Source organism: Montipora capricornis, chromosome 5, assembly GCF_036669925.1.
Source record: "Montipora capricornis isolate CH-2021 chromosome 5, ASM3666992v2, whole genome shotgun sequence".
In the NCBI taxonomy this organism is placed as follows: Eukaryota; Metazoa; Cnidaria; class Anthozoa; order Scleractinia; family Acroporidae; genus Montipora; species Montipora capricornis.
Genome location: NC_090887.1, coordinates 20763955 through 20776115, shown reverse-complemented (window position 1 = coordinate 20776115; position 12161 = coordinate 20763955). Strand labels below are relative to the sequence as shown.

The 12161-nt window shown below is 41.0% G+C and overlaps 1 protein-coding gene across 1 annotated transcript in view; it reads left to right on the top strand.

The window, feature by feature from the left end:
* The window catches only part of LOC138049874 (cyclic nucleotide-gated channel alpha-3-like), a 28335-nt gene that overhangs the window by 13337 nt on the left and 2837 nt on the right, over positions 1 to 12161 (top strand). Inside the window, exons 9-20 of the mRNA XM_068896345.1 lie at positions 222 to 300; positions 392 to 510; positions 1520 to 1612; positions 3177 to 3273; positions 4559 to 4667; positions 5754 to 5791; positions 7782 to 7891; positions 9258 to 9327; positions 9949 to 10004; positions 10409 to 10500; positions 10783 to 10841; positions 12026 to 12067. Coding sequence (XP_068752446.1) covers positions 222 to 300; positions 392 to 510; positions 1520 to 1612; positions 3177 to 3273; positions 4559 to 4667; positions 5754 to 5791; positions 7782 to 7891; positions 9258 to 9327; positions 9949 to 10004; positions 10409 to 10500; positions 10783 to 10841; positions 12026 to 12067 — 964 coding nt within the window. The remainder of the gene's footprint in view (positions 1 to 221; positions 301 to 391; positions 511 to 1519; positions 1613 to 3176; positions 3274 to 4558; positions 4668 to 5753; positions 5792 to 7781; positions 7892 to 9257; positions 9328 to 9948; positions 10005 to 10408; positions 10501 to 10782; positions 10842 to 12025; positions 12068 to 12161) is intronic.

The following is a 12161-nucleotide window of genomic DNA, read 5'->3' as shown; positions in this document are numbered from 1 at the left end:
GTTTGTGCGTGTCATTAGTTTCACAAAAAAGGCGCGTGATCTTGCAGCTTATTGTGGAGCCTAACTTGAAAACCACACAAAGATCTCGTTTTTTTGCCCCCCCCACCCCCCTTCCCCAGCGAAATGATGTTGACTCACTGACGACCGAGAACACAATACTATAACCAACCAACCGACCAGCTGGACTAACTTAAGAACCGATCGGCTTTTTTGTCTTTCAGGAAGTATATCAAATCCTTTTATTGGTCAGTGTTAACTCTTATGACAATTGGTGAAACTCCAAGTCCCCAGACAAACATAGTAAGTTAGTTTAGGTGTGGCTGCATGAAGTTGTAAATTCTACGTTTCTTTGATTTTAAGTTCAAAATCACTTTTTCTTTTTCAACATCAGGAGTACATCTTTACGGGGTGCATGTTTCTCCTTGGAATCTTTGTATTTGCGACTGTTGTGGGAAATGTGGGTGATGTCATCAGTAACATGAATGCTGCCAGGACTAATTTTCAAGCCAGGTTTGATTGCCACTTGATCTCGCATTTCCGTCTTTATCCTTGGTTTTCATCCACGTGATGAGACGGCTATGTTGGTGTACAAAACAATAGAAAATGGTTCCACAAGTTTTTGCATAATGATAGAGTCAAATTCCCAAAAGACATTTTACAGCGTTGTTCTGTACACCAACATGGCCGCCGTGACGTCAGATGAAAACCGCCAATAGAAAATCGTTTGATTGGACGTGACGTCACGGCGGCCATCTTGTTGGAAAGAACAATAGCGAAAAGGTCTTTTGGGAACTTCCCAACTTTTGCATAATAATAGCGTCAAATTCCCAAAACACATTTTACAGCATTGTTCTGTGCAATGACGTCAGATGAAAACCTCCAATTGTGGGATTTCTATTTATTCTGACCTTGATCATTCTAGCAGTCTCTTAAACTGGACAGTCTGTTCTCTTAAATTTCGACGAGTATGACTCCGAAAAAGCGCTGTTGGCGAGGGTAATGTGGAACGAAGTGTCAATCTTCTCTTCTCTCTCCTTCGCAGAGGTTTGCTATTCGCGATTCCGCTTTGCAAAATGTGTGCAGGCAGTTACCGAGGATCGAATCAGAAACCGCAAGCCCAGAAAGCGGCAAAAGGAATTTTATTTAAGTGTCTAATCTTCTAGCGCCGTAGAGCACTAATCGGGGACACTGTAAATTGAAATTAACAAGTTAATGCAAATCAAATCAAATGTTGGTTTTTGAGGAGAGGGGAAACCGGAGTAGCCGGAGAAAAACCTCTCGGTGCAGAGTAGAGAACCAAAAAACTCAACCCACATATGACGCCGAGTCTGGGAATCGAACCCGGCCCACATTGGTGGGAGGCGAGTGCTCTCACCACTGCGCCATCCCTGCGTTCCCCTGCGTTCCCCTGCACCCCACTGCGTTCCCCTCAGTATACTCATCCTCGTGCTGAAACTCGCCTGCAGGTGTTTAACATCGCAGCATCGGACCTCAATTGACCTAAATCGTTTTGTCGTAGAATGGATTCTATCAAGCAATACATGGAACACCACAAAGTGCCGGACACACTTCAAACTCGCGTGAAAAGATGGGCCCACTACGCCTGGAGCAGGTATGCGCATGATAGCAACGCAAACAACATTACAGAGAGGGAGAGTTCCAGCTCACCCCCCCCCCCCCACCCCCCAATCCTGGGATTCGTGAATTTAATTTAACCTTCGTCCCGCTCAGCTGAGAGTGAGATTGGCAGATTTTACTCTGTCTATAACACCAGAGTATTTTACTCGTCAGTTGGAGCGCGTCAGGTGTGAATGGGTTAAACCCATAATTTCTAGATTAAATATAATAGACCATTTTACAGTTCCGTGCTCAGTTACCGGGCCTTTGAATAAAAGCGAGGCTGGAGTTGACCTCGCTTTGACACAAACCTCACTGCTTTTCTTATGTAAATAGAAACTCTTTAGCGTTACAACAACATGATTTGCGTGAGAAAAGCAATGAGGTTTGTATCAAAGCAAGTGAGCACAGAACTGTAAAATGGTCTATTGAAAGGGTGTATCGGGTGCGTGTTTAGTGCAAGGCCAAAAAATTGCTTTTTTTTGTTTCAATACGCGGTTTTACTGGTTGCACCAAAGTATTTTCTAGCTGTGTACTGTGCATGGTAAAACTGCCTTTAAAAATCTCATTACTAATTCATGAGCGTAACAGCCTATCAAAATACCGATAAAACAACGGCCTTAAAATCATTAATAATTCATGAGCTTAACAGCCTATCAAAGTACGGATAAAACGTCACGTGCTTGTGCTCCATATCCTGATAAAACCATCCTCGTTAGTATTCTTTATTTAAATACTAATAAGCCATAGCTTGTTTTACTGGTATTCTAATATTTTCCTCTCACAATTTGAACCATTGTTTTGAGTCCAGAGAGACACGCTTTTTGTGGAATGTTTTTTAAGTCGTTCAAAAAACTTGCAGCACGTGTTTTATCGGGTCTTAAACCACTCGGCAACGCCTCCTGTTTTTAAACCCCGGTAAAACACTGCTGCTCGTTTTTTAAACATTAAATCGGTCAGAAGGTTTTATATCCTATCACAGCGACCTCCAAACGTCCGTCAATGATTCCACAAATAAGCCTTATTTTGCGAATGATAGGTTCAAAACAATCTCAGATATTACCCTAGTACCCAATCACTCTATGTAAAGTATAGGTAAACGCGAAGACACTGCAAAAGGTGTGGTGCAATAGACCATTTTCGAATTCTCACGGCTGGACTGGATCTAGCATGAAATGGAGGCTAATGCGGGCAAATCTTTTCACATGCAAATTAATTTGCCCGCATTAGCCTGGCCTATTAGGCACACCCTTGTGATTAGTCAATTAACCTTGCAGGTGTACATTGCTCTGTGATAACTTGAGCTATGAAAAATCCTCTTACAGCGATATGTCCGTAATATATCATTAGACGTTGTCTGTTGTACTTGTTTAAAACCCCCCAGTTCTGGGCCTGAAAATATCTTTTAAGAGATTGGCTTGAATTATCAGTCTTGCTTGAATGAATTCGAACAAAAGTAGAGCGTGGAGGGACCCCATTTATACTGCGTCTTGGTGTTAAAAATGATCGACCGACTTTTTTGACCCACTTTATGGTTTTTGCTGGATTTAATTTTCTAGAACTCAAGCCCTCGACGAAGGAGCTTCTTTGGAAATGTTACCAGAGAGATTGAGGGCTGAAATTGCCATTCATGTTCATCTGGACACACTACGAAAGGTAAATGACCCGTGAACTGTCACCGTCACAATAATGATAAATACAACAAACCTAGCAATGCTACCATTCTGAAAAATCAACTTTTCGAAAGGCATTGGTTGATTACATTTAAGTGCGGTTTTCAATTGAGTGTCGAAAGTAATTAGCGAATTTCTTTAGTTTATGATTACTTGACTCAGTGATTGGTTCAAAGTTCTCGCGCCACGTTTTCAACCAATCAGAAGTGAAACCAAAACCACGGTTTGTGTCGGCTACGTGTAATTACTTCGAGTTTTGATTGGTTTACGGATTGTCTCCGTCCTTTTTGATTGGCCAAAGTAATTACTTTGGTTTTGGTTTTACAACACTCGATTCAAACTCGCTCTAATATTGCTGTTCGTGAAACAAGATAGTTTCACATTGATTTTACCTCCGAGCACGAAAAGTAAGAGACTGTATTCATAAATGGCGGCCAAAAAAATATTATTTTGTCTTTGTGCTAATCATCCTCACTAGCCTCACTCTAGAGCAAAAATCGTTTTGAATTTTGTTCGTGCAAACGAGGCCAGTGAAGATGATAAGCATAAAGACAAAAGAATAATTTCTGTGGCCGCCGTTTATGAATACGGTCTATTCTGCTTTGAAAGCCGTCGTTATGATCTAAGGTCAAATGCTAAAATTTCATTTTTGCAGACAGCAGTTTTGGAAAATGTCACAATCGCTTTGGGTATGAATTTCTCCGCTTTGTGGTTGGCTAAATATCTCGTGTCGCTTCTTTTCGCCGCGTAACCCCGGCTACGCATAATCGATGGGTCGTCTGGTAATGGTGGCGAAAGCAACAACTTTCAGCCCTCAATAGGCCGAGTTCGATATATCAATATTCCGGCTCAGTTGTGTTTTTGTCTTACAAGTCTCAAGGGAGATTTCTGAGCAAAATAATATTCAAATTTCACCATTAAGCCTCAGTAGTCATGTGTGAATACTGATATATAGAACGTGGCGCAGTTAAAACTGTTTAACATTGGACCGTTGATTTCATAGTCATCTCACCTTTTCTTCTCTGGCATCCTTCTGGAAGTGTCCATTGTCGCAAACTGACCTTCTCGGAACTACCCCTACAGATTCAGGGATCAGGGAGCTGCCGTACATGTGCTTGACCGATTTATGTGAAAGAGAGGGTTCTAACTACTTGGGGGGGAGGGGTGGGGTGAGGGCCAAAGGATGGATGAAGATGATAATGTAGTCATTTAGAGAAGTTACTCATATTTACAGGCTGCTGTTTACATTGTTTTTTTTTTCTTTACAGGTAAAGATCTTTAAGGACTGTGAACAAGGGTTGCTCTGTGAGTTGGTTCTCAAGCTCCGACCTCAGATATTCTCCCCTGGGGACTACATTTGCCGATCCGGTGAAATAGGTAGGTTAAAAGGTTATTGCATTTGCCGAAAATAGTAGCTACTTAATAGATCTCGAAACAAATGTTAACGGTTTCTTTTTCTCGTAAGAAATTTACCGTCTGTTTGTCTCAGAATAAATAGGAGTGCAGAACTGACTGTTTGAATCATGACTTCAGGTTTCTTGTTATAAGAAAATTTAACGTAAGACATACCGTTGAGAGACTGATCAATGCATTTCATTGTACTCTTCGCCGTCTCGTATCATTTGTAGACAAGCTTATTTTTCATGCTGTTTAATGTAAGATATATTAAATAAATTTAGGAAAATGGAAACTGAAGCACTGCTTATTTTCGCGTTTTTTGTATTCTTGCATGATCATTGGGCATATCAAGCTATAGTAATATTGGGAAAGGTTACGTTTATACAAACGTTGGCCGTGTAGCACTTATATTTTAAACAGAGTTAACTGAATAGAGTGTAATGTGAAGTGCTAGATTTCAATACCATATGAACCATGTGAGCGTTAGCCCTACAGATGGAAATGGGCCCACACGAGGACAGAGAAAAACTCTGACCAGGGTGGGAATTGAACCCACGACCTTCGGGTTAGATCTCCGCCGCTCTACCGACTGAGCTACAAGGTCAGACGGGAGCAGGCCGTAGGAAGTGAAGATGTTAAAGTCACGGCAATGAACATGTACAAGTACAAGGAACTGGCACTTCACATTACACTCTATTCAGTTAACTCTGTTTAAAACATAAGTGCTACACGGCCAACGTTTGTATAAACGTAACCTTTCCTTGTACTTGTACATGTTCATTGCCGTGACTTTAACATCTTCACTTCCCACGGCCTGCTCCCGTCTGACCTTGTAGCTCAGTCGGTAGAGCGGCGGAGATCTAACCCGAAGGTCGTGGGTTCAATTCCCACCCTGGTCAGAGTTTTTCTCTGTCCTCGTGTGGGCCCATTTCCATCTGTAGGGCTAACGCTCACATGGTTCATATGGTATTGAAATCTAGCACTTCACATTACACTCTATTCAGTTAACTCTATAGTAATATTGGGTTGTAAGTAATTCACTTCCGTGATGTTTTTTACCCCTAGGAAGAGACATGTACATTATCAATAATGGGAAAGTGGAGGTAAGATGCGCCATCTTTTACCTAACAGTCATTAAAGGGGCACTGTCATGAGCTGCGCATGCTCGAGTTTGTTTGCTTTCGAGCCCACGGAAAATTCTAGCCGCCATCATGGATTCACGTTTGAGTCACGTATATTCGCCGGAGTTTCTCCTTTGTCCACCATGACCCTCCCCAGTGGACACCATTTTGAATTTGTCGATTCAACTTGAAAAAAGTTAACCTAACGCTTTTCAAGTTTTCACAAGACGCTAGCGCATGTGCTTCTCGTGACAGTTTCCCTTTAAATCGTCTTGGACGAACCAAACCTGTTTGGTTTGCTCTACTGAGCATGACGATTTACCATCTTTGCTTTCATGCGAGAGTTGGTTCCAATAATTGATTAGTTTTATGTTTAGAAACGTAGAAACCGTTTTCTGAAAGCAAAGAAGATCTTCCCCATAAAGGACATGTGGATAATGGGATAATATTAGTGTGGTAAATTTCTCGCTTTCTCATCGTCAAGGTGCCAACATTGCATACAATATATGGCGTGAGGTAAAGTCAGAATCTGCTTTTCACAATGGGCGGTCAATAGCCCTTATGCGTGATGACGTCTGACTAGCTGATTTCACCACCAAGCCTCGAATTCGAAAATCAAATTTGTAAATTTCAGCTTGAGCTGAATCCCAAAGGAGAAAACTTGACAAGAAAAGCCACGTGCGAACAGTATTGAATGTTCAGATGATGTAAATAAAGGCTTGGTGGTAAATTTTTAGCATATTCTCTACTTTTTCAAATCCCATAATACGCCCCTTTTACCCCCCCCCCCCCCCCAAAAAAAAAAAAAAAAAAAAAAAATTGCATATGCATTGTTTTCGATTTCTCTTGGGACATCTAAATGAGTGAGTTAGGATAGCGATATTTCTCGTTACGTCACCCATTGTTATTAATATACCAACCAGAAGCTAATTGGTTGTTGAAACGACAACTTCTTTTGTTCCATGGTTGGCAAATTTCGTTATCAAAAGAAATGTGAAATCAATGTTTGTAAACAAGAAATATGAGGACAGTAGCTCTAATTATCATAAAGAAAACAGAATGTAAAAGTGTATGGCGAACACTTTTACATTCTGTTTTCTTTATGATAATTAGAGCTACTGTCCTCATTTTGACACAAAACGTCTTTTGAAACTTGCTCGTCGTAGCAAGGCTTGAAAGGCATATTAGCGTTAAAACAAAAGAATATTTTATCCCATTGACTCCCCGGGGTTTCCCCTTTACGAGTGAAATCGTCTGGCGTTAGACAGAGTAAAATACTAAGTCTGGCCGGTTTAGGCCGGTTTGGGCGTCAAAGGGATTATTATTTGGCCGCCATTATGAAAGAGGTAGGGGAGGCAGTGCGGTCCAGAAGACCTTAGAAAGCAATGACCAGAACCAGGTTGATTGGTGACCAGCGGTTTTCTTTGAAACAATGGTTTGCTGGGGGTCATCAGTCTTGCGGGCTCAGAAAGCCTGGTTGTGGTCATTGTTATTTAAGGTTTTCCGTGCGGTCCAGTGGTTAGGAGCAGAGGCAGTGCGGCTTAAAGGGACACTTCGTGTCGGATGTCAAAATTGGACGTGCATCTCATTAGGTTCATTTCTGGACATAAGTGATTGGTTTGGACTCTTGCGTTGAGATCCGGAGTTCCCGTGTTGAAGACTCGTTCTGACCACTCGTTTTATTTTGATCCTGGTACTCCCTGGTTCAACTTCTCGGACGCACTTGTAAATAGCCAACTGGTTTGCCTCCGGCCAGTTGGGATTCTTAACAGTTGTTGTTATTGTTTTGTTCTGTCGTTTCATTGATTGTGTTTCATTGGCACCGAAAAGCCATATGGGGAGTTGTCATTTGATTATGTATTATTGTATTGTATAGGTATATGCCGTTATCATGCATTTTGCATATTAGCACTCTAAACCAATGCCTCTTCCACCCTTTTTTGCGTTACTTTGAGAACTGTTGTCGTTTTAGGTGGTAATTCTAGACGCCTCAACGAATGAGAAAGTTGTGGTTGCTTCTCTGTCAGAGGGAAACTATTTTGGAGAGATCAGCCTACTGAGACTCGATGGAGGAAAAAACAGGTTTAGTTCTTTTACATCGTTTTTTCTTTTCGAATAGCAGTAAATGTTGTTTCGAGTTAGTTATCAAAGGCGGTTTAGGTTCTTTTCACTGGTGGAAGAAAGTTTGTACCAAGTTTACGAGAAACTCATGGCCGTGATATTGGCCGTTGGCCACAAATCTGTGAAATTTAAAACCGTGCTTGCATCTAACAATTTCCATCTCTGGGCCCGGTTGTTCGAAAGGATTAGCGTTAACTTTTGTTTCATGTTTTCAACTTTTTGGTGAAAGTTTCTTTTGCTTTTGTTTTTCAAGATTGACGTCTTCTAATGTAAAGTTTTGCTGAAAAACACCGTTGAACAGAGTTCGGGAGTAGGGAAATAACCTCCTTGGTTAATTTTTAATCTGCGATTAGCGTTAATCGGTTTTGAACAACCGGGCGCAGGACATAAATGCAGACAGGTGTCTTGGGTCGGTTTTTATAAACAGTCTAACTTCGGCCTCAGTTTTGAACAATCAATTTACCTACAGAAATTTCTAGAAGTACGTCGCTTCAATTAGAGAGGTTTTTCTCCTTTGTTCATTTCTTCTCGACACTGAGCACTTTCCACAATTAACACTACGCAAAAATGAAAATTACGTGAACTTGGTTTGTGAAGCCTTAGGCGAAGTTTTTTTTTTAAATAGTCATACCATTTGGTTTTTTAACATTATCTGTGCCTTTTTGATACAGTTGTGGAGCAAGCGTAAAAGAATAAATAAATAGGCTAGAATAATGGAATTTTAATCAGTACCAGGAAGCATCCTGCCGTTTGATTCGTAAAGGTGGATTTACATCTCGTGCCAAGTCACTGTTAAAATGATCATAAATTCCACGGTATTTATTTCATAAGTTTCTTAAAGGGGCTAGGCCACGCTATTTTCGGTAATTTTGTTAATTATGAACTCTAAACGTCAAATTGGCAGAGCAAGAGTCTTTCATTTGCAAAATCACGGCCACATGACAACTGAGAATGATTTTCCAGTTGTATAAATGACATTTTGATATAGACTGATATAAATTTGAAAAAAGGTGCGCCGACGTTTTTCAAATTTACCCAAATTCAATCCATTTCAATCCTCCCCAGGTTTGTCCATCCATGTTCCTTCTTGGCTTCCCAGTGTTTGTTAGAGTTCTTCTATAGTTTTGAACAGTTATTTTGATATTTTAGTTAATTCTATGACCATTCGATCAGTGCTGAAATTGCCTAAAATTGCGTGACCTAGCCCCTTTAAACGAGTCGTTATCCACGGCATGAAATTCATTTACCTTGATGGAAAAGGTTTGCAAAAAAAAGAACATGTTGGTGAATTGCTCTCAGTCGAGTACATTAAATTTCCTTTCCTTAGACGTTCTGCTGATGTGCGCTCCGTGGGATACTCAGAATTGTTGTGTCTATCTCAAAAGGACTTAATGGAAGTAAGTTTTTCATAACCCTTCGTCGGTTATGAGGTTTTTCGCGGTAAGCCGTAAGGCATCCTAGAAATCAACTGAACAACAGGCCATTCTTGATATATCAATATTCAGTTTCATAGCGAGGCAGTGAGGACAAAAATCGTAAATAGAAACAAGCTGCTATGAATGTGAGGAATATTAGCATATCATCTACTTTCCTTTGTCTTTGCCCTTTAAATCTCTCTTTCAAGCTGTATTTTAATATATCGAAAGTGGCATATTGTTCAAAACAGACTTTCTTATGCACGGCAGTGAACAAACCCTGCATGAAACAATGTCACGAAGTGTCCCCTAACCCATCTCTTGACTTCACCGGCAGAGCTTTACCTCATTGTAAGGTTAACTCCATGTGGAAAGTTTAAGTTGTCTTTCATGTAGCGCGTTCATCTCTAGAACAAAGGCAGCAGAGGAAAATAGCGTTCATCCATAGCTGGGAGCCTACTCGGGGACGTATTCTCTTGGAATGGCATTACGTGTATTTAAAGCGGCCATTTAAAATTCCGTCCGCGACGGACTAGTCTTGATAGTACAGTAACGTCCGGTGTGCTTTGTAACCAATCGGTTATGATTTTGTATTTTTCTTAGGCCTTAGAAGAGTATCCCGATGCAAAGAAGGTCCTTGAAAGTCAAGGGCGAGACAGGTAATCCAATGTTGACAGTTTTGTTAGCAATGCAGCCCATATCAACGCGCTACTCTTATCTAGCTTTGTCCAATACGTGTGCTTTTATTTTGCGAATCTACAATCGTAGACAAAATTCTTTGTGACAGTCATGCAACACTCTTCATTATCGATGATTACACAATTACTTCCAAAAGCAGTACCACATTAAAAACTCGATTGCAGTTCCTCCAACCCCCCCCCCCCCCTCCCCTCCGCCCCTTCCTGAGCGTTCTCTCCGACGTTGAAAAAAATCTTCTTGCACCCAGGGGTAGCGGCTTCTAGTCTAAGTGCTCCGAATGCTGCAACTTTAGTTTAACTTTCACAAGGTCAAAGATAATCCTTATTTATCGACAGTTATCCTATAAAGAACTATTTGCTTTTAGATTGCAGAGAACAAGGCTCGAGAGCAATCTGTTAGTCCCTCTACCTTCTGAAACGAACCAAGAAAAGCTTCATGAACTAGAATTTAATTTTGGTAAGTATCCGAATTTGCTTTTGCTGTGACTCCACCCCCAATGATTTGAACGACCCTTGAAAAACAAAGTCGCATGGGCAGAAAATCTATCAAGTCACGCTTTAGTTGAAAGGGTTGACTTTCTCTGTTTATGAGTTTTACTTTTTCAAAAGGGTTGTATGCAAATAAACCACAACTGGAGGGAATGAAAAATAAATAGACAAAGTTAACCGGCGACATCTGATTCAATTGCTTTATTTGCTTTTTCCCTAATAATCTCACGTACATTTTAAATTTCACTAGCGAGAGAAGTGACAGTCATGAGGAAACTGCTAGAAGAAATAAAAGAAAGCAGACAAGAGGTAACCGTTCGCATTTCATTTTGTCTTCATAGGGAATGAGGATTTGGATTGGAATAAGTCTGTATTTCTCACTTCATGAATTGCAAAGGGTTCGCCCGAGTATCACTCAAATTCAGAAATCCCGCCCTCGGGACAACTCTCATCATCTATCGAAATCTGCGCAAAAGACGGCAAATGATGGGTTCATTAACCTTCTAACAACAAAATAAAACGATATACCAAGGGAGAGTGGGGTGAGGAGCAACTGCGGTAGCTATTTTTTGCGGGCGGTAAGGTAAATTGAGGGAAATCTGGGATTGTCGCGCGCGGGCGGTCTCGTGTGCTGTTTAGCTAAACACACCTGCATTCCAGCATCCACTAGGAGAAACTCTCGCTTAGGCCTTTTTTCTAAACTTGATACAGTCAAATTCGGGAGGCACTTGGTTCCGTTTATTTATTTGGCTGCAATTGTTATTATTAGTATCATTATTTCTTCTTTGCTTTCAATCTTGCTGCACTCGCCATATCTAAATGTCAGACGTGGAAATTTGGCAAGTAGTCAAGGGATGCACCTCAAGCACCCCCCCTGGCTACTTGCCTGTGGCTGCCGGACCATCCCTTTAACTCGAGAACAATTGAAAAACTTGTTGATTTATAAGGAAAGGTTACGTTTATACAAACGTTGGCCGTGTAGCACTTATATTTTAAACAGAATTAACTGAAGAGTGTAGTGTAACGTGAAGTGCTAGATTTCTATCCCATATGAACCATGTGAGCGTTAGCCCTACTGATGGAACTGGGCCCACACAAGGACAGAGAAAAACTCTGACCAGGGTTAGATCTACCGACTGAGCTACAAGGTCAGACGGGAGCTCAGTCGGTAGAGCGGCGGAGATCTAACCCGAAGGTCGTGGGTTCAATTCCCACCCTGGTCAGAGTTTTTCTCTGTCCTTGTGTGGGCCCAGTTCCATCAGTAGGGCTAACGCTCACATGGTTCGTATGGGATAGAAATCTAGCACTTCACGTTACACTACACTCTCTTCAGTTAATTTTGTTGATTTATGGTTTATCTAAAAGTCATATGTTTATTTTATGCGTGCACACACTCTGATTGCAAGTAACTTATGGGTGAACAGGTCAAGTGTAAAGAAACGAACGAGTGAGCACATGGAACCATAACGTGTCTTTTTCTTTTTTATTTCTAGTTTTGTGATAAACAGGACACATTTAAGAATCTCCGAGGAGAGGTAAGTGTAAGCATCTTTGTATGATAAGTTTTGATGACGATTGTGGTCTACTTAATTGTTAATAGGGCTGTTTGCCCACTCACTTTGCCAACTT